The 22,394-nt window shown below is 39.8% G+C and overlaps 1 protein-coding gene and 1 long non-coding RNA gene across 5 annotated transcripts in view; one reads left to right on the forward strand and one right to left on the reverse strand.

Annotated features, from left to right (window-relative positions):
- Positions 1-22,394, forward strand: part of LOC138744856 (uncharacterized) — a 43,552-nt gene that overhangs the window by 19,531 nt on the left and 1,627 nt on the right. For all 3 annotated transcript variants that reach the window (XR_011345816.1, XR_011345815.1, XR_011345814.1), the window contains 2 exons: positions 18,482-18,599; positions 19,398-19,471. This is a non-coding gene — a long non-coding RNA (uncharacterized lncRNA). The remainder of the gene's footprint in view (positions 1-18,481; positions 18,600-19,397; positions 19,472-22,394) is intronic.
- Positions 18,323-22,394, reverse strand: part of heatr3 (HEAT repeat containing 3) — a 50,370-nt gene continuing 46,298 nt past the window's right edge. For both annotated transcript variants that reach the window (XM_069901623.1, XM_069901624.1), the window contains exons 12-15: positions 21,230-21,318; positions 20,537-20,683; positions 19,689-19,865; positions 18,323-19,500 (exon numbers count right to left, since the gene is read on the reverse strand). In XM_069901623.1, the coding sequence (XP_069757724.1) occupies positions 19,387-19,500; positions 19,689-19,865; positions 20,537-20,683; positions 21,230-21,318 (527 nt within the window). In that variant the 3' untranslated portion in view covers positions 18,323-19,386. The remainder of the gene's footprint in view (positions 19,501-19,688; positions 19,866-20,536; positions 20,684-21,229; positions 21,319-22,394) is intronic.

Here is a 22,394-nt window from a genome sequence, read left to right on the forward strand (position 1 = left end):
ATCCCTATTCCATAGGTGCTCTGTGATTATTAGTAAGGGATTGCTTAAGGTGGTATATGAGTGGAAAGAAAAAGTTTGAAAACCACTGTTTTAATCGTACCTAATTGACTCATTATGTGCACGGTTTCATAACTCCAAAGGAAATGGGCCAATGACAATTTTTCTCAAGCAAAATATTTCAATAACAACTGGGTCTAGAGCAGTGATTTTCAACCTTCTCTTCCCACTCACATACCACCTTCAGCAATCCCTTACTAATCACAGAGCACTTAATGCATAGGGATTACTGAACATGGAATGTGAGTTTAGGGGGGTTGTTTGAAAACCACTACTCTAAAGAGAGCTTGACACTTAATGGCAGTACTTTTGTCAAATCCTCCACCATTGGCACTAAGGTAGTAAGTAAAATGCCACAAATAGTTATCTGTGATAAATTATTCATCTGCATCCCAGAAGAATTGCAAGGCACAGGTAAAGAATATGAAACCCTCTGATCACGAATTTTATTGCTTCTCTTTGTGATTTTCCCACCCCCTTGCAAGACTGCCTGTTTTGGTATGTTGGCTTGGCTGAAATCAGAATTAACTGGGAACAGACAAAGCAAAAAGCTTCGTGCATCACCCCACATTTACAGCTGGCTGCAATTTACTAATAATATTTTTAACTTTTTTCCACAGCTGAAATTTTTGCTAAAGGAAAAATACTGTAACAATCAGAAGCAAACCTAAAAATATGAAATTCAATATAATTATTAAAAGTAAAATCCTCCAACTCAATATTGGGTAGATTTCAAGTGAATTGCTCAATAATCATAAACCATTTATAAAGATCGATGTTTTAAAAATTAATTTGCTGTTAGTTGGAGCATTAACATCATGCTGACTTGTTCACTTGGATTATAGTTTTCAGAAGCAAGCCTGGTGCAACAGGGCAGATATTTTCACGAGGCTACACTTCCTAATAGGGTAAACAGTATGTGTGATGATACAATGTTATTGAATTTTATTCTGCTGCCAGCACTTTTTCTGTGCAGCAAATACATCAGAACTTCAGCCTTTAAAAGGATCTCAGTGAACTGCTGCAAATTGTCGGCTTATGCAAAGATAGAAAGATGCTGGAGTGAGAATGGAATGCTTCCACTTTTTCCCCAGCTGCTCTTTGCCCACATTTGATTGAGCACACTTTGGACAGTGTGGTGGATGGAATTTCTTTCTGAGAGGGATGTGCAATGTGGACAGAATCAGGAGGAGGGTTTCAGTTCACATGGCATCATGAAGAAAGCCTCTACTTCCTCAGGAGTTTGCGGAGGAGCTAGTGGAGTTGTTCAAGTGAACCGGTACAGACTTGAAGGGTCGACATGGCCTGTTTCCGTGCTGTAAAAGGTTATATGGAGTAGCAGCCGAATCCTCATCCATCAAGTGTACCTTCGAGTAATAGGGAACAGTGCAAAGAACAAGGCATACACATACTGCTAGACTGAGAGAAACAGAAGTACACAAACTCCTGTACTTGGGTAGACTTGCACACATTCCCACATTTGGAGACAGCCACTAAGACAAGTATATATCTCAAGTAAGGGAACCATATGATTGTGGCACTGAGTAATAGAGCCTAACCGCCCCCCCCCCCACTCTGTCTTTCAGGCAGTTTTCTCCAGAATGGCCAAACTCACAACAATTAGGATGGAGGCTCTTCAGCCCTTCTAGTCTGCACTGAACTAGTCCCACTGAACTGCACTCAGTCCATAGCCCTCCATACACCTTCCATCCACTTACCAGTCTAAATTCTTATTGAATGTTAATTCCAATTCTCAATACTTTGATTTATGAAGGCCAATATGCCAAAAAGCTCTCTTTACAACCCTATCTACCTGTGGTGCCACTTTCAAGGATTTTTTTTCCAATTTGTACTGACTGTGGTCTTTGATGGAGGAAGGCAAGGATCCAATTGCAGAGGCAGGTGTGAGGATATAATGGCCTAGCTGAATCAGGTGAAACACTGTCCACAGTCCAAGGACTTGTCCACAGGGAGACCTAGGCCTTTTGTGCCGGCAGCAATGCGGTGAGAAATTTTTGAGGCTCTTCATAACCTGTCTCATCCTAGTAGAAGAGTGTTGATCAAACTGATTACTGAATGTTTTACCTGGCTTCATGTTAAGCGGGATGTCGGATTATGGACAAGAACCTGCTTGCTGTGTCAATGCTCTAAAGTCTCCAGGCACACAAAATTCAGGCCAACACCCAAGCAGCATGAATCACCTGCAGTGTACTGTATGATGTACATGTGTTCCTTCGATATGTTGCTGTTTACAGGCCATTTCAACCTATTTATTTTGGACCTTTGAGCCATACCACACCACCTGAAGACTTCTGTGATTTGGAGAAATGGTAAAGATGACGTGGTCTCCATTGACAGATTGAAGCTGGCATATATTGATGGTCTTTGTTCTGCGTCACTGGCAATGTTGAAGGAACAGTCACACTCCTGCAAGTCTGAGCATACCTTGCCCACCTTGCATTACCATATGAGGCTGGGCTAGACTGTCAGCCCTCCAACCTGTTACATAGTGGGACAGATCCAATCAGTCACCTCCTTGTATGGCTCGGAGGCTGGGGGGGGTGGGGGGAGGGAGGGGAGCTGCTGCAGTCAGGAGTGCCACTGATGAGATATCTGGGGCAATGCTAGAGTAGTAGCGCACATAGAAGGCTAGATTCACGATGATAGATCTGGGATGCAGGCAAAGGAGATTGAGAGCTTTGAGATAATCTGTGTGGTGGAGAGCCAATGAGAAGGTAAGGGGCTTTTGGCTGGGTGATGTTTGGTGGATTGAAGGTTTTCATAGTGTGGCTGAGAGGAATAAAAGATGGATGACTCCATTTTGTACTGATGAATGAGTGAGTGTATTCTTTTGATTATGTGCATAATGGGTAAATTATAGCTGCTACAAAATTCTGAGCAGTCTTTGATTAATGAACCAAGGGGAGGTTTAAGAGTCTGATGGCTGTTGGACAGGTATGTTTATTTAATATCAATGTATTTACTGAAAGCTAACGCATGCAGAGAGTAGTAGGGGACAAAAGGTATTCAGCTTGGATATCAGTGATTAGTAGAGTTCTGCACGAATCTGTCTGGGTCCCCTGCACTTCATGATTTTTTATAAATAACAGATGAAGAAGCGGAAGGATGGGTCAGTAAGTTTGTGATGATATGAAGGTAGGAGGGATTGTGCTGAGGTTTGTCATAGGTTACAAAAGGATATAGGCAGGATGCAGAGTTGGGCAGAAAAATGGCAGATGGAGTTCAATTCGGAGAAATATTAGGTGATGCATTTTGGAAGGACAAACCAAAAGGCTGAGTACAGGGTTAATGGTTGGATACTTTACAGTGTGGAGGAACAGAGGGTCCAAATCTATACATCTCTCAAGATTGCTGTGCAGGTTGAAAAGATAGTTAAGAGGTCTATGGGATATTGGGCTTCATTAATATGGAGATTGAGTTAAGAGTTGAGAGATCATGTTGCAAATCTGTAAATATCTGGTGAGACCACACTTGCGTTCCTTTCTGGTCACCTCATAAATAAGAAGGATGTGGAAGCTATGGAGAGGGTACATAAGAGATTTACCAGGATGTTGCCTGGATTGGGAAATAAGTCTAATGAGGCAGGTGAGCAAAGTGGGGACTTTTGTCTTTGGAGCAAAGAAGGGTGAGAGGTGCCTTAATAGAGTCTACAAGATTCTGAGAGTCATAGATAAGGTAGACAGTCAGCCCCTTTTCCAAGGGCAGGAATAGTAAACACCAAAGGACATCTCTACAAAGTGAAGAATGGAAAGTTTAGTGGAGACCATGGGTAATTTTTTTATGCAGAGAGTTGTGGGGGCCTTGAATCTTTGCCAGGGATGGTGGTGGATGCTGAAACATTCGGGGCATTAAAGAGACTCTTAGACAGGCACATGGATGAAAAAAAGTGTTATGAAGGGTTTAGTACTTTTTTTTGGTTGTTATAGGTCAGCACTGAGGGGCCTCTACTGCGCTGTAATGTTCTATGTGTCCTTGATATCTTTTTGGACATGTTGTTCATATTTATGCAGTCATACAGGAACAGGTTCTCCAGCCATCCCTGTCCACATTATTTGTATGAATCCCATTTACTCTGAATTGGTTCATTGTTTCCATACCTTTCATGATATTAGAAGCAACTTAAATGATGAGAAAGTACCTTCCTCCCCCATCACTTTGGGTAAGTGTGTTTCTCCCTCATGTTCCCTTTATATCTCCTATGCGGCATAGGTAGCTATTCCCTCTTATTTTAGACATCCCCTCTGTGGGAAAAAGATGCTTACTATGTAGCTTATTTCTCCAACATTTTATACACCTCCATACGTCGCCAGTCTCCTCTGATTCAGGTGTGAAAGAATAAGTTTTATGAATATGCTTAACAAAGGGTTAATGAGTTAGTTGAGAATATAGTTGTTTTGTAACAAAGAGATTTACCAGGATGTTGCATGGATTGGAAAACAAGTTTTATGAGGTAAGGTTGTCAGAACAGGGACTTTTTCCTTTGGAGTGTAGAAAGATGAGAGGAGATTTATGTGACAGAGTATATAGATATGTTTTTGGGAGATAAATTGGGAAAGGTTTGTTAGGTCACATACAAACACTTTAAACCAGATCTTATTTGAAATACTGGAGCTCTGCTAATGCTAGACATATCAGGGCCTCAGAGCTTTGAAGAGTGCTCAAGAGATTTCTCTAATTGATTGTTATTTACAAAAGGCAACAGATGAAAGAGCATGTGGGAGCTGCTTTTGTCTGGAAGAGAACTTGTTGTTCTAAGAGGGTCATGTGGTTTTGCAAGCAGAGAGAGTCAAACAGTCGTTCTCTCTAAGAGAGAGAGAGAGATCACTTGTACAGAGTTACAGCCAGCAGAAGTAGCTAGGACTGGAACAGGACAAGCTGGCAAGCTTATGGAAAAAAACATTTTGGAAGACAGCCTGGTCAAAGGCCTTGTGGTTCATACAAGAAGAGAGGATTGTCTGTCTAATGTTTCACTTGGAATAAGAGAAACAAAAAGAAACTCTGTGGTGACATGAAAGAAAGAGGTTATCATCTGGAGAACCCTGAAGGGGCAAGTTTCATCAGCAAGACACTGAAGTGGCTGATGGAAGTAAATCAGTTGTGGATGTCCTGAAACAACAAATCTCTCTCTGAAAACAGACAAGAACCTTCCTGAGTGGTAACCATTTACCTTTCAACACCAAAGCCTGGTGAACTTTATAAATGTTAAATTCTGTGCACAGTATAAGAATTGCCTGCAACCAGTGAACTTGGAGGAATGAGAAGTGAGATTGTACTGTGAACCAAAGAATTTTTCTGAACTTACATTACATACATGTGCACTTAGAATTAGAAGGTTAAGTAAGTCCATAGAGATAAGTTAAAGTTTGATTCTATTTTCATGTTTAAAGATCATTAAAACCAACTTTTGTTTAAGTAACCATTTGTCTTGGTGAATATCTATTGCTGCTGGGTTTATGGGTCCTCTGGGCTCTTAACACTTAATAGAGATCTACAAGATCATGATTGAGTGGACAGCCAGCACCTATTTCCCAGAGTGGGAATGGCAAACACCAGAGGACAAATGCACAAAGTTAGGGGAGGTAAGATTAGGGGAGATATCAGGAGTAAGTTTATTTTTTGGAATGGTGATGGAGGCAGAAACATTAGGGGCATTTAAGAGATGCTTAGACAAGCACATGGATGAAGGGTAGGGTGGGTTTAATACTAGGGATATATGGATCACCACAACATTGAGGGCTGAAGGTCCTGTGCTATACTGTTCTATATTATGTTCTATATGTGGGGATGTGACTGCCTTCTAACATGACCTTCCCTGTGAGATAGTAACTAACAAAAGACCAAATAGATTTTTTTTTAAAGTAAGGTCATCCTGTTTTTTGCCAGCTTGTCTGCATACATCTTGGGGGAACATAAGTTGTAAAAACAAGATTTGCCAGCTTTGTGAAACTCTTGTGAAACTTGTAGGGTCTCACGCAGACCCCTGCCCAAAAGTTTATCAAAATGGGATGGATACTTTGTATGCTTTGAGTGGGTATCAGTTTAGAAAATGAATTACTGAACACTTTCTTTATACCCCTCTCTCCTGCTAGTGTTATCAAGGCTTAATTAGTTCTGATGTGTTCTGCAGTTTGTTTTAATACAATGCCAGTTGACTTTCACATAGGGAAACAAACCCAGACTTATCTGGCAGCTCCTTATATCTTGGTGAATCTCCTCTGCACCTTCTCCAGGACAATCACAAACCTCTTTATAAACGCAACCAGTAAAGCACATCAAGTTCCAAGTGTAACTTGCACAATATTGTGGCATTATGACCCTGCTCTAATATTGTCTGCCAGTGCATGAGGACAAATATCTCATATACCAGTGGTTCACAACCTTTTTCTTTCCACTCACATATCATCTTAAGTAATCCCTTACTAACCACATAACACCGATGACATCCTAGGTTGAGAACCACTGTCATTTATCTTCTATCATCCAATCTTCCTGTTGCCACTTCAGGCATCTATGGTTATACCCCATTAGCAATCTCTTATAAGCCAACATTTACCGTGTACATTCTACACTCATCCTTCCAATCTATATCACTTCGCCCCTATTGGGATGAAGTTCTGCCCTTCATTGTTGCAATCAGTTCTCCAGCATGATGAATAATATGCTGTCGGCTAAGACGATCTTCCTCACCACAACAACAATTTTTACACACTATTGCCAAATTTTCTATCAAAACAGGATTTATAATGAATGATCAGTTGTGTGACAATCTTGTAGAGTAATTATTCTTTCTTACTCATACAGTATTAAATGATAATTATTTGGTTTGTTATTTTTATTTTCAAATTATATCGCATCTTTTCTTTATTTCTGTCCATCTGTCTCCTTTCTGTTAGATTTGCACATCTCTTATTTGTATCTCTTTCTTCAAAGCACTATGTTACATCAGGCATTTTAGCATTATTTTCATTTTTGAAAATTCAAGGTCTAATGCACTTAATAGCGTCATTTAAAAGTAATACAGAAGGTTTCCAGGTCTGACCCCCCCCCCCCCCACCAAAGCACCCTCCTGCTTAGATCCAAGCAATTACACATCCCTGTCACGAGGTATTATTATCCAACTACTTTCTGCTCTATTAGAAGCTATATTTTCTGATGAAAAAAATTACAAAAGGCTTTCTGAAAATTAGTTTTGTGCCAATTGTCACATTTCTATTATTCAACACAGACGTCAAAAAGTTTTCATGTATTTAATGGAAAATGCCTTTCAATAAATTAGAAAAAATATATCCTAACATAACTGAACTCTATTAATTCCACTTTAAATTAAACAAATGTCTGGTTCAAAGAAAGTAATACATTTTAAGAGTTTTTGACACAAGACAAAAATGGTGATTATTATTTTTTGCAACAGCCACCTCTAACCAGATACAGTATTTCCAATTCATTATAGAAACTATAAATGAACTGCAGCGTGGAGCATTTAAAGTTTAGTTGGAAGTAATGGAAGTGGAGCACTCCCCTATGCTTTTTCATGAATTCTGCAATTAATCTTTGTACATCTGTTGAAATCTGTGTGAGCTAGTTAAACTTTGCTACCGAAACAGCTAATGATTAACTTCTGCTTCGGCTGAAAGTATGATATAATAATGTTCTGGTCTTCAAATTCTGAATGTGTAGTATCCAGCAGAAACCAATTTCAACCCCTCATTAAAACTGGCAAAACTTTTGGCTGCCAAACAACGGCACATTTCGTCTTTTTTTGTTCACATTTAAACTCTACTTTTTCCACTGATCGATAACTTTTCCTTTCCATGCAGTTGAGTATTGTATTATTTAATATTGTTTTGCTTGCTGATAAAACTGTGCTTTGTTGCTCACACTTGCAGTTCATTTTACATTTGTTGCACTTGGTGCTGGAGGGTGGAGCACTCCATTTCTTAAGTGATGTGCATGTTATGGACATACATCAATTACATCCTTTGTATGTCATTTTCTATTTCTTCAAGCTATGGGGCAGCAAAGATTTAGTAAATAGATCCTGCTCCATACATATTTTCTTAGCTCTCACTGCTCAGAAAGTGTTTCCATTTAGTCCATGCTTAGTGGCAAAAAGTGAATGGAACAGGTTAAATTATCGTAATTCAAATATTACAAGTGATTATAGCAAACACTGTTACGGTGTTACAGTGATCAACCATTAACTGCAACCCAAAAAAAAACCCAAAGGTAAATAAAACCTAACATATACATTGGTGTTTTATCACATATTTACTATTTATCCTGGTGGGCAGCTCGCTTCTTTGCCAGCAGCTCCTGGATTTCCTCGTTGTTTTCATCGAACCAGTCCTTGTTTTTCCTGGAGGAGAAGCCTAGTACCTCTTCAGTGGATTGCAGTATGGCAGTCTTCAGCTGATCCCAGAGGGTTTCAGGGGACGAGTCCGTGAGGCGGATTGCATCCTCGAGCTTTGCTTTGAGGTTTGCCTGGAAGTTTCCTCTCACTTCATCTGACTGCAAGTTTCCAACATTGAACCTCTTTCACCTTGCAAAGCCGTCCTGGCCAGAGAAGAAACGAGCCTTCTGTCGCGCATACAGCCATCTTCAGCGCAAACTCCGGGAGATCCAAAATGAGTGGTGGACTAGCCTCGCCAAATGCACCCAGCTCAGCGCGGACATTGGCGACTTCAGGGGTTTTTACGAGGCTCTAAAGGCTGTGAACGGCCCCTCACCCCAAGTCCAAAGCCCGCTGCGCAGCTCAGATAGCAAAGTCCTCCTCAGCGACAAGATCTCCATCCTCAACCGATGGTCAGAACACTTCCAATCTCTTTTCAGTGCCAACCGCTCAGTCCAAGAATCCGCCCTGCTCCAGCTCCCTCAACAGCCCTTAAGGCTAGAGCTGGATGAGGTCCTCACCCGGGAAGAGACATATAAGGCAATTGAACAACTGAAAAGTGGCAAAGCAGCAGGTATGGATGGAATCCCCCCAGAGGTCTGGAAGGCTGGCGGCAAAACTCTGCATGCCAAACTGCATGAGTTTTTCAAGCTCTGCTGGGACCAAGGAAAGCTGCCTCAGGACCTTCGTGATGCCATCATCATCACCCTGTACAAAAACAAAGGCGAGAAATCAGACTGCTCAAACTACAGGGGAATCACGCTGCTCTCCATTGCAGGCAAAATCTTCGCTAGGATTCTCCTAAATAGAATAATACCTAGTGTCGCCGAAAATATTCTTCCAGAATCACAGTGCGTCTTTTGCGCAAACAGAGGAACCACTGACATGGTCTTTGCCCTCAGACAGCTCCAAGAAAAGTGCAGAGAACAAAACAAAGGACTCTACATCACCTTTGTTGACCTCACCAAAGCCTTTGACACCGTGAGTAGGAAAGGGCTTTGGCAAATACTAGAGCGCCTCGGATGCCCCCCAAAGTTCCTCAACATGGTTATCCAACTGCATGAAAACCAACAAGGTCGGGTCAGATACAGCAATGAGCTCTCTGAACCCTTCTCCATTAACAATGGCGTGAAGCAAGGCTGCGTTCTCGCACCAACCCTCTTTTCAATCTTCTTCAGCATGATGCTGAAACAAGCCATGAAAGACCTCAACAATGAAGACGCTGTTTACATCCGGTACCGCACGGATGGCAGTCTCTTCAATCCGAGGCGCCTGCAAGCTCACACCAAGACACAAGAGCAACTTGTCCGTGAACTACTCTTTGCAGACGATGCCGATTTATCCTTATGATATTGGAGGCCATTCAACCCATCATCAGAGCAATCCTGTTCCCCCACTTTTTCCTTGGAAAATATTTTCCCTCATGGCTATTGATACCACTCTGCTTCAACTAACCACCTCCACAAGGGAGAATTTACAATAGTCAGTAACCTGATAGGTAGCGTATCTTTGCAATATGGGAGGAAACTGAAATTCCTGGATTAAATCTCAAAAAGAATTCCACACAGACAACATCAGAGGTTAGGAATAAACCAAACTATATTGTTGGAGCTGACAATTGTGTAGCATAGATAAAAAGCTCTCACACGACTGGAGGGCGAACAAACACTTTTATTAGCTTTCAATGGGTAAGGTTCACTAGTAGGCTTCAGAGGAGCTCTGGGTTTTAACGGGAAACCAGAGTTATATATAGGTAAACGGGGCTGGAGCCGGAAGGCGGGGCCAGTCATCAATACAGCACTCTCCGAGTGAATCCCAGTTTCTTGCAAGTTGCAGTATCTATACCACCATTATGACCCCCCACAATGTTCCAAAAATATGTCAGATTGCATTAACTTAAAGCAACACTTCCAACACATCATCCTTTATCTTTAAATCGAAGTTGATTTTGCACATCTACTAGGTTATTATCTTGATCATATACTTAGCTGCCAGGGACTGAGTAATTTACACCAATTCTTTTTTTGAATCTTAACATGCTCATGTAATATACTTATTAATTCCATTCACATTGAATGGGATAATATTTTCTTCTCTCCCTTCTCATCTCATTTCAAATGACCACAATAACCCACACTTTAATGCAAACCATGTCTTTTATGGCTTCCCAGTATATCCTGCAGATGGGAAATATACAGAAGCAGAAGTTTCTAACATCTGAGGCGACCGCACGGATGGTTCTAACATTTAATGTCTTACTTATGCTGTTAGCCAATCTGAGGGCAGTAGTAGCAAAGCCATAATTAGTTTTCAAACTGATTTGGAAAAGAATACTCTTTATCAATTATCCCAATGAAAAGTGCAGATGCTCAAAATTGTAGAAGCAGTAATGGCTTCCTCTACCCATTCTGAATCAGAATCATAGATTTATATATGAATTTGTTTCTCAATAGTCTTAACAACAACCAACCTGGAATCTATAACAACCACAAATGATCTAAATCTTTTTATGGATTCTTTGAACTGTCATGTTGCCAACTATGAATACTATAACAAAACTGGTCAACAGTGCATTTTCAATCATGAATTTTAACAAAGACATTGGGACCAGGAGTAGGATAGCTACAAGTTCTCCTTCAGTCTTTCAATAATAGTTTTCACCCACTCGTGAAATAAGGCCATCCAGATGGCAGTGCAGATGGGAGAAAGCTCTTGGTTTACAATTTGAATGAAGTGTTTCTTTGCTGGGCATATTCTTCCCAGTAGAATTTCTGAGCTAAACTGATGCCAGGGAGTACAGCTGTTGCTTCGTAAACAGGGAATAAGGGGATCATTTCTACTGCTGTGAAGCAATAAAGTCTGTCTTTGGGTTTTCAATTGGAGATCATGGAGGAAGATGTACAAGAGAAAAGATATTTGGGAAAGAAGAAAAATTGTGAAATAGTTTAAAAAAGGGACTAAAAAATTCCACAAACTGCTAGAAAAGTTGCAGTGAAAGCACAGTGTGTGTGTGTGTGTGTGTGTGTGTGTGTGTGTGTGTGTGTGTGTGTGTGTGTGTGTGTGTGTGTGCTGTGTTGCAGAAGAGGTGAGCATTAAGGCTAAAAGTGGCATCTAGTGTTTGAGATATGTACTGCTCTCCTCCACTGCTCCCAGGCACACAGTAACTCAGGGCTCACTCGATAATCTCCCAGTGCCATTTCATATCAGGCTTTGTACAAGAAACACAATGGAAAATGGTGCTCCAGCTGGACTGCAGCAGATGAATCAGAGACTCCATTACAATGCCTGTACTTCAGCACAGAATAATTTTTGTTCTATTTGTGTTTACAATAAACACCTAAATATTATGTTGTCAGGTTTTACTAAAAGAAACAGGCAATCATGCAATTACATCTACTGCCTCATTTTTCAATGCTGTAAATATATCTGGGAAAGTTATTGGGACAAATGACTGGTATTGATTTTCCACAAAATCCAGATTTATTTTTTATTGAGGAACATTGAAGGAACTGGACCTCAATTAATTACCTCATCAAGTTAAATTTGTTAAAATTGCTTTAGCAGTGGCAAGGAAGTGTATTGCAGTGACCTGGAAATCGGATGAGTATCTTGGTATGGAAAGATGGCATTTGGAGATATGAAACTGTATTCCTTTAGAGAAAATTACCTACAACTTAAATAAATTTTCACTTTCTATGAAGATTAGGAATAAATATGTAAAAATGTACTCACGGCCTCCTAAGTCCTCTTTTAATCTTCTTCCCTAAAAGTGATATACATATAAACATTGTATGATACCAGCATGCAAACCAATCATCTATTCAATCCGGAACAACTCTTTATTTTCTTTACTTTGATTTTTCTTTTGTGTTTTTTCAATCAATTATGTTATATATTCTACACAGTGGGAGGGGGTGTGGGTAGGGTTTTAAATACTGTGTAATTACTGTATTTTAAAGTATTTTTCATGATACCTGTATAATTACATGGTTGGAAAATGTAAATAAAATGTTCTCCAAAACTGCTGTAAATATAGATTATGTCCAATTACTATTCTGCAATTGTAAAAGGAGATTTGAAATGCTTTGAAAAGCACTGGAGTAGATTTTTCCCTCATGACCTAAGGGATAAAGCAGGTCTCTTAATGATGCCCCAGAATTTCTGGGGCTTCCCACAAGGATGAAGCTGCACCAGTGTTGAAATAAGCAGGTATTCATTATAGATGTGCAAAAAGGGTAGAAGAGGAAGCTCCTTGCTTTATGTTCTAGTCTACATCTGGATCCCTGACAACCTCAGATGATGCTGGGGAAAGGGAAGAATTTTCTTTTCCCCTGACAATGACCCCTTCAAATTCTTAGGAACTGTCAAGGTCTTCAGTTGTCAGATGTCCTAATCTCAGAGGCTTCACCTGACCTACTGCTATGTTCAGACATCTGTCCTTTTATGCTGGCACAAGGCTTTGCCAGGTTGTGTTATGTGCCAAAGATGCCTCCAAACACTGTTCATAGCCTGGGAGTGAAATATCAGTACCACTGCTATCGTGCCAGCTGCAATGCTCCATTTACTGTTCAGATAGATAGTGGGCAAGGAAAGTCAGTATTACTGCATTTCATTTTGGTTGAAAGATAATAAAAATTACCAAAGAATAATAAAATTAATGCAATTAAAACAAATTATCCAAATAATAAAAAATTATTCAAGAAAATATTTATCATTAATAGCATGGGCAACCCTGTGGCTCTTGAAGTAAGAGTATAGAAGCAATCTTTCAAAAATGTGCCCCAATGCAGTTCCTCATAAAAAAATTAACAAACTATTATTAATAATGCACAAAATAAATAATTGGTCATATTAGATTTGAAATCATTGTACTGACAAATGGCCAAGATGCATAAAAGGTTTTGTAAGATAAGATTATTTTTTAGATTGAGATGAATTTTACCTCAGTGATACAAACATTCCTGTCATTTCATACCAGAAAGCATGTCAGTGCCTCGACTTCCTCAGAAGTTTGATATGACATCAGAAACCTCGGCAAATATCCACAAATGTGTTTTGTAAAGTGTGCTGACTGGCCGCATCATAGCCTTTGGAGAGCAGCAGCAATCATCAAGGATCCACATCACCCAGCACAAGCTCTGTTCTCACTGCTACCATCGAGAAAGAGATATCGGAGCCACAAGGCTTGCTTCTTGAATCAGAACACTTTCGCGACCAACTGTCTTCAACAGATGTAAGATGATGAAGAATTGCAATTTGTTTTTCTGAATCACTCTACATCCATTGACCATAATTATAAGAACTCAATCTTATGAAAGTCTGATTGATGACATTACCCAATCTAGTTTTGCACCTGACTGGAGACCATCGACTATTTTGACAGGTTGGCATACAGCAATTCCCAGGAATCCAAATACAGCTGGAGCATCTAAAGTGCATTAAGAACTTAGAATAATACTTCCCCTTTCATGAGGTTACATAGTTCCCTTTGACAAACTGGAGCAAAATAATCAACAACTTCAATGGTTTGCATAGTTTTAGTCATAAATCTCCGGAAAGAAAGAACAGCAAATATGAAAGATTGCAAAGCTCCTTCCATTACACCAGGTGATAGGAGTGGTATACAGCTAGGTAATTTGATGTGTAAACAGATTTAAACTTGTGCACCATACAAGGGATGGTTTAAGCTTTACCTTTGTATAGGACAACTCTGTACAGGATGATCCCCAGAGTTTCCACCTATATAGTTGGTTTTGAGTGATACTCAATGTATCAGATGACCAACCCCCTCCCCAAAACCTGGCACTTAACCACAAACCAGTGGTGCTGTTTAAAGCAAATCACAATATTTTAATAACAAATGATCATTTAAAGATTTACATTTTATTTGGATATTTTAAAATAAACCACTGTTGGCTCATGTAACAGGCTCACCAACAGGCAGCAAGAGGAAAGAAGGAACCCCGGGTTCAGATGATAAAATCCCTGGGTGGACTGATGACTGTCAGGGGTTCAGCGGTTTTCCCATTGATTGGGTCAACAAATTGGTTCCCCCATAGAGAGAAGATATGGCACCTCTTCAGGTTAGATAATAACTTAAGCCACTAATAAATTATCAGCCACTAATAACGAAATTGCAGGAAGACTTAGAACAATGGAAAGAATTACTGCTAACGTTGATAGGGAGGGTAAACTGCATTAAAATGAATGTGTTCCCAAGGATTCAATACTTATTTCAAACATTACCAATTCCCTTAACAGAAAAATTCTTTAAGGAACTAAAGAGAATAATAAGGAAATTCTTGTGAAAGGGAGGAATCGAAGGGTAGCATTAGATAAATTAACAGAGAGGTATAATCAAGGTGGTTTGCAATTACCAATTTTTAGAAATTATTATAGAGCCGCTCAATTGAGGTATTTATCAGATTTTTATCAGACAAGGGAAAAACCAGACTGGACTAAGATAGAACTAGATAAAATAGGGGAAAAGGTACCGGAACATATACTTTATAAGTGGGATGAAAAGTGGTGCAATATAAAACTCACCAGTACTGCATCATTTACTTAATACATGGAAGAAGATCCACTTAGAAAGGAAAAAAAATGGATTATCAAATTCCAAAATTACTAGTGGTGCAAAATTCGCTAATTCCTTTTACAATAGACAACCTTTCCTTTAGAGAATGGGAGAGAAAAGGAATCAAAAGAATAGAAAATTGTTTTTTGGGAAATAATTTATTAACATTTGAACAGTTGAAGTACAAATATAGAATAACTCATGGTACAATGTTTGCATATTATCAATTGAAAGCTTATTTAAAGGATAAATTGGGAAACAGCTTGAGATTACCTGAAGGAAGTAGCTTTGAATACATGATTACAGACACAATGATAATCAAAAGATTTATAACGAACATGTACATTAAGCTGCAAGATAAGGAAAATGAAATAAACTATAAACCTAAGCAGAAGTGGGAAAAGGATTTAAACATAAAAAAATGAAGTATGGGAAAAGTTATGTTCTGGAACTATGAAGAATACAATAAACACAAGGTTACACATGTACAGTATAATTGGTTACACAGGGTAATATATTACTCCTCAAAAATTAAAAAAATGGGATTCAACATTATCGGATCGATGTTTTTGTTGTAAGAAGGAAATAGGAACAACATTACATGCAACCTGGGCATGTACGAAAGTAAATAAGTTTTGGGAAGAATTAAATCAGATACTAACTAAAATTACAAAAAATAACATACCAAAAAAAAAAGAGATATTTATTTTAAGTAACCTAAGAAGTAGAGAATTAGGCCTCAAACTGGATAAAGTGCAAAAAAAAAATTCATTATGATAGCCTTAGTGATAGCAAAAAAAATGTATAATGTCAACTTGGAAAATGGAAGAGAGCAATGGTATATGGAAATGAATAAAAGTATTCCATTGGAAAAAATAACATATAATTTAAAAAATAAAGTCACAATGTTTGAACAAATTTGGGAACCATACATGGAACATATCAGAGAGAGCTTGCCTTCCTCTAAAATGTGAATGAAAATGATAAGACAACAAAACGACTAGATTCAGGGTGTAATAAATAGATGTTGCATTTTTCTTGTTTATTTTCCTTTGTGTGAAAATACTGTTTTACGGTTTTATTGTATTGTATATGTTGAATATTTATGAGTATTGGAGGGAGGGTGGGTAGAAGGGAGGGAGGGAAGGGGGGAGAAAAAAAGGGGAGAAAAGACCACTGTGTAAATTTTATGAGATACATTTGTACATATTTTGGTTGATATGGTCCAGTGTGAAAAATAAAAAAATATTTAAAAAAAGATATGGCCCCTCGTGGTCTTCCGTCTGGAGTTACTCGGGATTCCTGAAGCCAGTCGGAGTTACAGGGGAGCCCTATGGTTACTGATATCCTTAATTAGGCACCAGTGGGGCATCACATCGGAGTTAAGTCATCAGGGTGCACAGATAGGGAGATAGATTCCCAGCAGCATTCCTGTTGTGCACTGCAAGAGGACATGCAAATTGCCCAAGGGCAAGTGACCAACCTATAAATTAAAGAATTGGACACAGTTTCTTCTTTGGCTTGGATTCGCGGATGAAGATTTATGGAGGGGTATGTCCACGTCTGCTGCAGGCTCGTTGGTGACTGACAAGTCCGATGCGGGACAGGCAGGCACGGTTACAGCGGTTGCAAGGGAAAATTGATTGGTTGAGGATGGGTGTTGGGTTTTTCCTCCTGTCTTTTGTCAGTGAGGTGGGCTCTGCGGTCTTCTTCAAAGGAGGTTGCAGCCCCCCGAACTGTGAGGCATCAAGATGCACGGTTGGAGGCGATATCAGCCCACTGGTGATGGTCACACACAGCTTACAAGCTGATTGAAATGCAAGCAGCTGAAAGCAGCTCACTGCTCTGGCTTTCAGCTTGACCCAGGGAAAATCCAAGACATTGTCCAGCAGATGTGTGGATTGATGGTGATAACCTTGAAGAAACTAAGTCTCACATCCTCTTCAATGCATGCCCAAGCCTTAGCAAGCCCAACCAGTGACACGGTCCTAGACCTGCCATGAAGACACTCCACCGATCCTCCAAAACAGGGAAGTAGCCAAAAATGGAGGGATCTCAGGTGAGCATGTATATGGTCACTGTGAGATAATGGAGTCCCGGGACTACTCTGCTAAAGGGCTAACCAGATGAGAGGACACATACCGCCAACGGCCATGCGAACACCTAACCTTGCTGCTGCTTCAGTTTGGAGATGAGGGGGCCCCCAATTTCCTTCTCTTTCATTGGGGTGAGCTCCCTGGGCGATCTGGAAGGCCAACAGATGTTTGGCAACTCCTCGTGGGCACTGCCAGAAGGGGGCAATGATAGCACAACCCTGTGGAAATATGTGGTAACTGCAGTCCGGACCAGTTTACCTGCCCTCCTAGAATCAGGCCTTCACGACCAGCCGCTGTACAGCACACCATTGGCATGGAGACACAGATTGTTAGGGAGTGGAAACTGATTATGGGGTATCTGCAGGGGTGCCTGGCACCACCACTTCTGAGGCACCATGAAGGTGACTGGTACCTTGGCGAGCTATTAAGTCACCTCCGCACACCTCAACCTTAGAGAGGTGGTCTTGCCCCTCACGAGACTGGCAACCGGGAAAACAATTCGGGAAGCCACTACCCTCCTGGAAGATTTGGAGTACATGGGGCACCCATTCAAGTTTGCAAGACTGAGGTGAAATTTGATGATGTCACCCTGCCCGTGAATCACAGAGATAGTTATGCTCTCTGGAGAGCATTGCGGGGGGTGGGGAACTTCCAGAGCGCCACCCAATCTGGTCCCCTCTGGTCCTCCCCAACTAGAGGTGATCCCCCACTAATCTATCTTTTCAGCTCTCCCAAACCCCACCCCCCACCACCACCGGAGAAGAATGCCCTTTATTTTTTTTTTAATTAGACATATAGCATTGTAACAGGCCAATTCTAATAATATGTTGCTCTTCTTAATATGGGGGTCTATTAAAAAACTCATCAAAACAAACTGCTGCGATCTATTTACTTATTTCAGCCACCACACCAGCAAGAAACACTTGTCACTTATTATGCAAAGAATTCTCAGCAGGACGGGCAAAAGCTGTTGCCGTGGAAACCCAACCCTCAACGTTGGACATTTGATCACATCTTTCGTTATGCACGTTCCAAGAGATTTTGTAATAGACCTTTTGTTTTTTCTCATTTTTAATCACCCTGAGCAGTAGTTGTCTTTAAGCACACTCGTGGAATTGGAGTTACAGTTCACTGTTTCAAAGTTACAGTTAACATGTAGAGTGTCACAGATCAAACACTAGAAATGTTATATCTGTATATTTTGTTTCACCTGAAAATGAGTGTTGCCACAGCCCTCTCATTAATAGAAACAGATAGCTCATGGGGTGGGCACTTCAGTTTTTATTGGAAATCACAAATTGTCTATCTTTCTGTCCCGACTCCTCCTGGCTATCATTACAGGGATCCATCACAGGAACTTGTAGCACCCGTTTAAAGAGAAAGCGAGCAGGAATGGCATCCTGGTGTTGGACGACAGCCCAGGAAAACGGGACGCCTCGGATATATGCCTATTTATGACGTAAGATTTCATTTGTAGTGTGTGTACTCAAGTGTGCAAATGTGTCAAGTATAGGTTCTGTCGGAGACCAACCTAGGTCTGAGGTGAATGTCTATATCAATGCTTAAGTGAAATAGAAATCAAGTACTATTTAACATTCTCCCCTGTTTGTCTCCCATGTATTAAAGTTATGTGTGATTGTAACACTTGTGTCCAGATTCATCTCTCTGTGAACCCACCGAACCTGATACTCTTCCCAACACCACACCTATAAAAGGGAATATACAGTATTCTTCTCTCCTCTTTGGGATTCTGATTTCACTGCTGAGAAAGATGTCAAGCAGTTGGGAATAGTACTCTACACTCAAGAATGTCTGGAAGGCACTATCCAAGAGATGCAGTTTCCCTGATCATTTTCCCCACTTGGAAAATTTGCCAATCCACTGAAGATGAACCCTTACACAAAATATTAGCTTTATTACAACCGATCCTCTTTCATGTGACTCATTCTGATTGATAGCTGTCATTTGGACTTTGTGCAATATTTGTCACATTACAAGAACGTGTTGTGGATAATTCTTAATTATAGAAAAAGTTTTTAATTTGGCTAAAAATTAAAAAAAATGTTTTCTATGTTGTAGAATGGACTACCATCAATATTCGCAAATTAAAGTTTTAAAAAACAAACATATTGCATCTTTAATTTTTAAATAAAGAATAAATCTAATTGTTATAAACTGGTTAGAATTAGGTCTCAAGTGAAAATACAAATTCTGGATTAATTTCACACAAGTCCTTGGATCTCTGGTTATTTTTTAGTTAAAGCTTCGTGGTAAGCAATAAATCGACGGAGATTAATCTTCACGTTGTCAAGAACCAATCGTTGATCGAGGGTGAGGTTACATTTTCTTTCCTTTTGGATCTAAAGAAAAATCACAATTAGAGATACTAATAATAGAATGTGATGAAATCTTTATAACTTATCAACATTTGTTCAGCCACTTTATAGAATCCATAAAGTAGATCAAGATCGATCATAGTTTAAAAACTTAAGAGCATCATTATTATGCATGTCTAACTACTTCTACTGGTGTATTTTACAGCAATTACCTTTAATTTAAAAACAGGCTGGAAGGACTTCAGGGCCTGAACCAGCTTCATCTCATCTGCTGCCTTGCCTGCCTCTTTTCCATCAGCAAAGATGTCAATAATGGCATCCAGGGCTTCACCTATTACTACGATTGAAGAATCTTTAGTGATCACTTGGAGTAAAAAATTGCCCATCATCTGGAATTCACAAACATATGAGATGATAGAAGTTAAAAATATTTACCAATGATGTAGATAACAGATATTTTATTTTACTCAGTTACACAGAGCATCTGAGGAGTGAACTTGCATATTATTGTTATAGACACTTGTACAGATTATTGTACAGTAACTTACCACAGTCCCAGCCTTGTGACTGGATCCTACAGGCCCATCATTCTCCTTACCACCACTCCTTATCCTCATCATCTCCCCATTCTACCCTTTTCCCCACCCTGAGCTTCCCAATCCCCCAACCTTCCCTTCTCCAGTGACACCCCCTACCCTCCACCTCCTCCCTCTGATCTCCCCAACCCTCCACCTTCCCATACCCTCCACCCACCTCCTCCCCAACTTCACCCCCCCCCTGACACCCTACCTTGCAGTTTTACTCTTTAATTTCCTCCCCCCCACCAAGCTTCCTCCTCCCTCCAATACCCTCCACCACACAGACTCTCACACTGAACTTGCTTGGCCTTTACCATCCATCTGAGTTTTCCCTCTTCCCCCTCCCTGTTTCATGTTTTACTTCATATTTTTATTGTATTTGCTGCATTTACATAATTAAAGAAGTCAATATAATTTGATTTAAGCTCTGGGTCAGAGATGTGAAATCCAGATATTTGTGAAGAATTTTATTTTTTAGATACCTTGAGTGTTTCGGCTGTGTTATCCTCTTTGGCGAGTACATTACCACTGATTCCCATTATGGCAACCACGTTGACCCGAGTACTGATGTCTTCACACTGGGCTCCTGCTTCACACAGTATCATCAACTGCTCTGCATTCATACATTGCTTTGTGATAGAAAAGAAAGGGTAAAAATGTTGGGGAGTTAAGGGAAGGAGCAAAGGAAAGTATTAAAAGTGGGATATTGTTGACTTCAATGATCCTGAATTAACAATTGGATTTCAAGCACAAAAAAAATGTGAATATAGTGTTTCATTTGCTTACAAACTGGATCATAATACTGCTACCTTAACTTTGTGCATTTATTATAACGTTCCCGTAATGTTTGGATAACGCTGTGCGAGCTAACCAAATTCCAGTGGACAAAATTTTTACCTCTGCACTGAATTTGCCTTTCAATTCCCAACTGTGACAGAGAATCAATGTGGTGTCAGTTTGAAGTTTAAACACTTGTAAATGTTTGGGAAATTTTGGAATAAAGAAATAATCTTTAGATTCACATCATTTTGGATAGATAATGGGCATAAAAGTTTGTTAGTTCATAAAAACACGAAAGAAGGGCCTCAACCACATATTACTGCAATCTTTTAATGATCTTTTATTTATTTGAAACTCATCAGCTCCACAATTTCAACTGCACACGACTATCTTACCTGAGGAAGGTTGTGAGAAGACATTAGCTGCATTAATGACCTTATAGCACTTGTCACAGCCTCCAAAAACTCTGAGTTCTTCGGGATCTCTGAAATAAAATTAAAGCCACTATGTTACAGACACAGTCACACAAGGCAGGCGAATACAGTCGCATTAAGCATCTGAATTTCATGTTATCACAATTCACTGCAGCATGGATCTATGATACAGTATAGAAGATGGTGAAAATGCAAGTAACCTCAAGTATGAGCCAATAATCCTTCACCAGAACTAAAAATTGAGGCAATTTTACTTTTAAGTTGCAAAGAAAAGGAGAAATGGAGAGGGAATCTATCTACCTTCCATCTCTCCCCAATTTTAAACATACTTATTTTCTCTCTTTTACAATTCTGATAAAGGTCATTGACGAGAAATGGTGTGTCCCGCCCCCCCACCCGTCTACAGATACTGCCCCATGCCATTTCCAGTATTCTGTATTTTTATGACATAAAAAGGCAGCCCTGTCCACAGAACTGGTCACATCACCTGGCAAAATTTATCAGCGTGGCAAATCTCCTCCAATTGCCACAAGGACACCAATTTTCCTTTGGTGCAAATGCGCAAGCATTAAGAGTTTTAAATAATTAAAAATTGTTGAATTTACTAAAAGAGAAGTTAGGTGATCTATTAAACTGATTTCTATATGGATGCAGCCTATTTCCTAGATTTGCTCCTCATGAGGGTGACACGATTAGCAATCGGGGTTCAAATCTGTCGCTGTCTGTAAGGAGCTTATTACCTTCTCCCCATGTCTGCGTGGGTTTCCTCTGGGAGCTCCGGTTTCCTTCCACTCTTCAAAACGTACCAGGGTTGTAGTTCAATTGGTTGTAATTGGGCAGCAGGGCCTGTTACCGTGCTGTATGTCTAAAAATAAATCTCCTACAGCCCACAATCTCCCGGACAGATGTGGATCTTGTCAACCATTTGCACTCAGGAAACGAGGACTCAGCAGAGAGAATGAATTCAAAGCCCCTGCAGCAAGAGATAAAGCTGATGGCAGACTGTAATTAAAACTATTTTAAAAGTCCCTAATTTCCAAAGAAAATGATGAGAATGATTCCAAAATATAAAACTGTTAAAATGGCTCAAAAATTTCAAACCATTAAATTATTAATTAAACTACAT

Source organism: Narcine bancroftii, chromosome 10, assembly GCF_036971445.1.
Source record: "Narcine bancroftii isolate sNarBan1 chromosome 10, sNarBan1.hap1, whole genome shotgun sequence".
NCBI lineage: Eukaryota > Metazoa > Chordata > Chondrichthyes > Torpediniformes > Narcinidae > Narcine > Narcine bancroftii.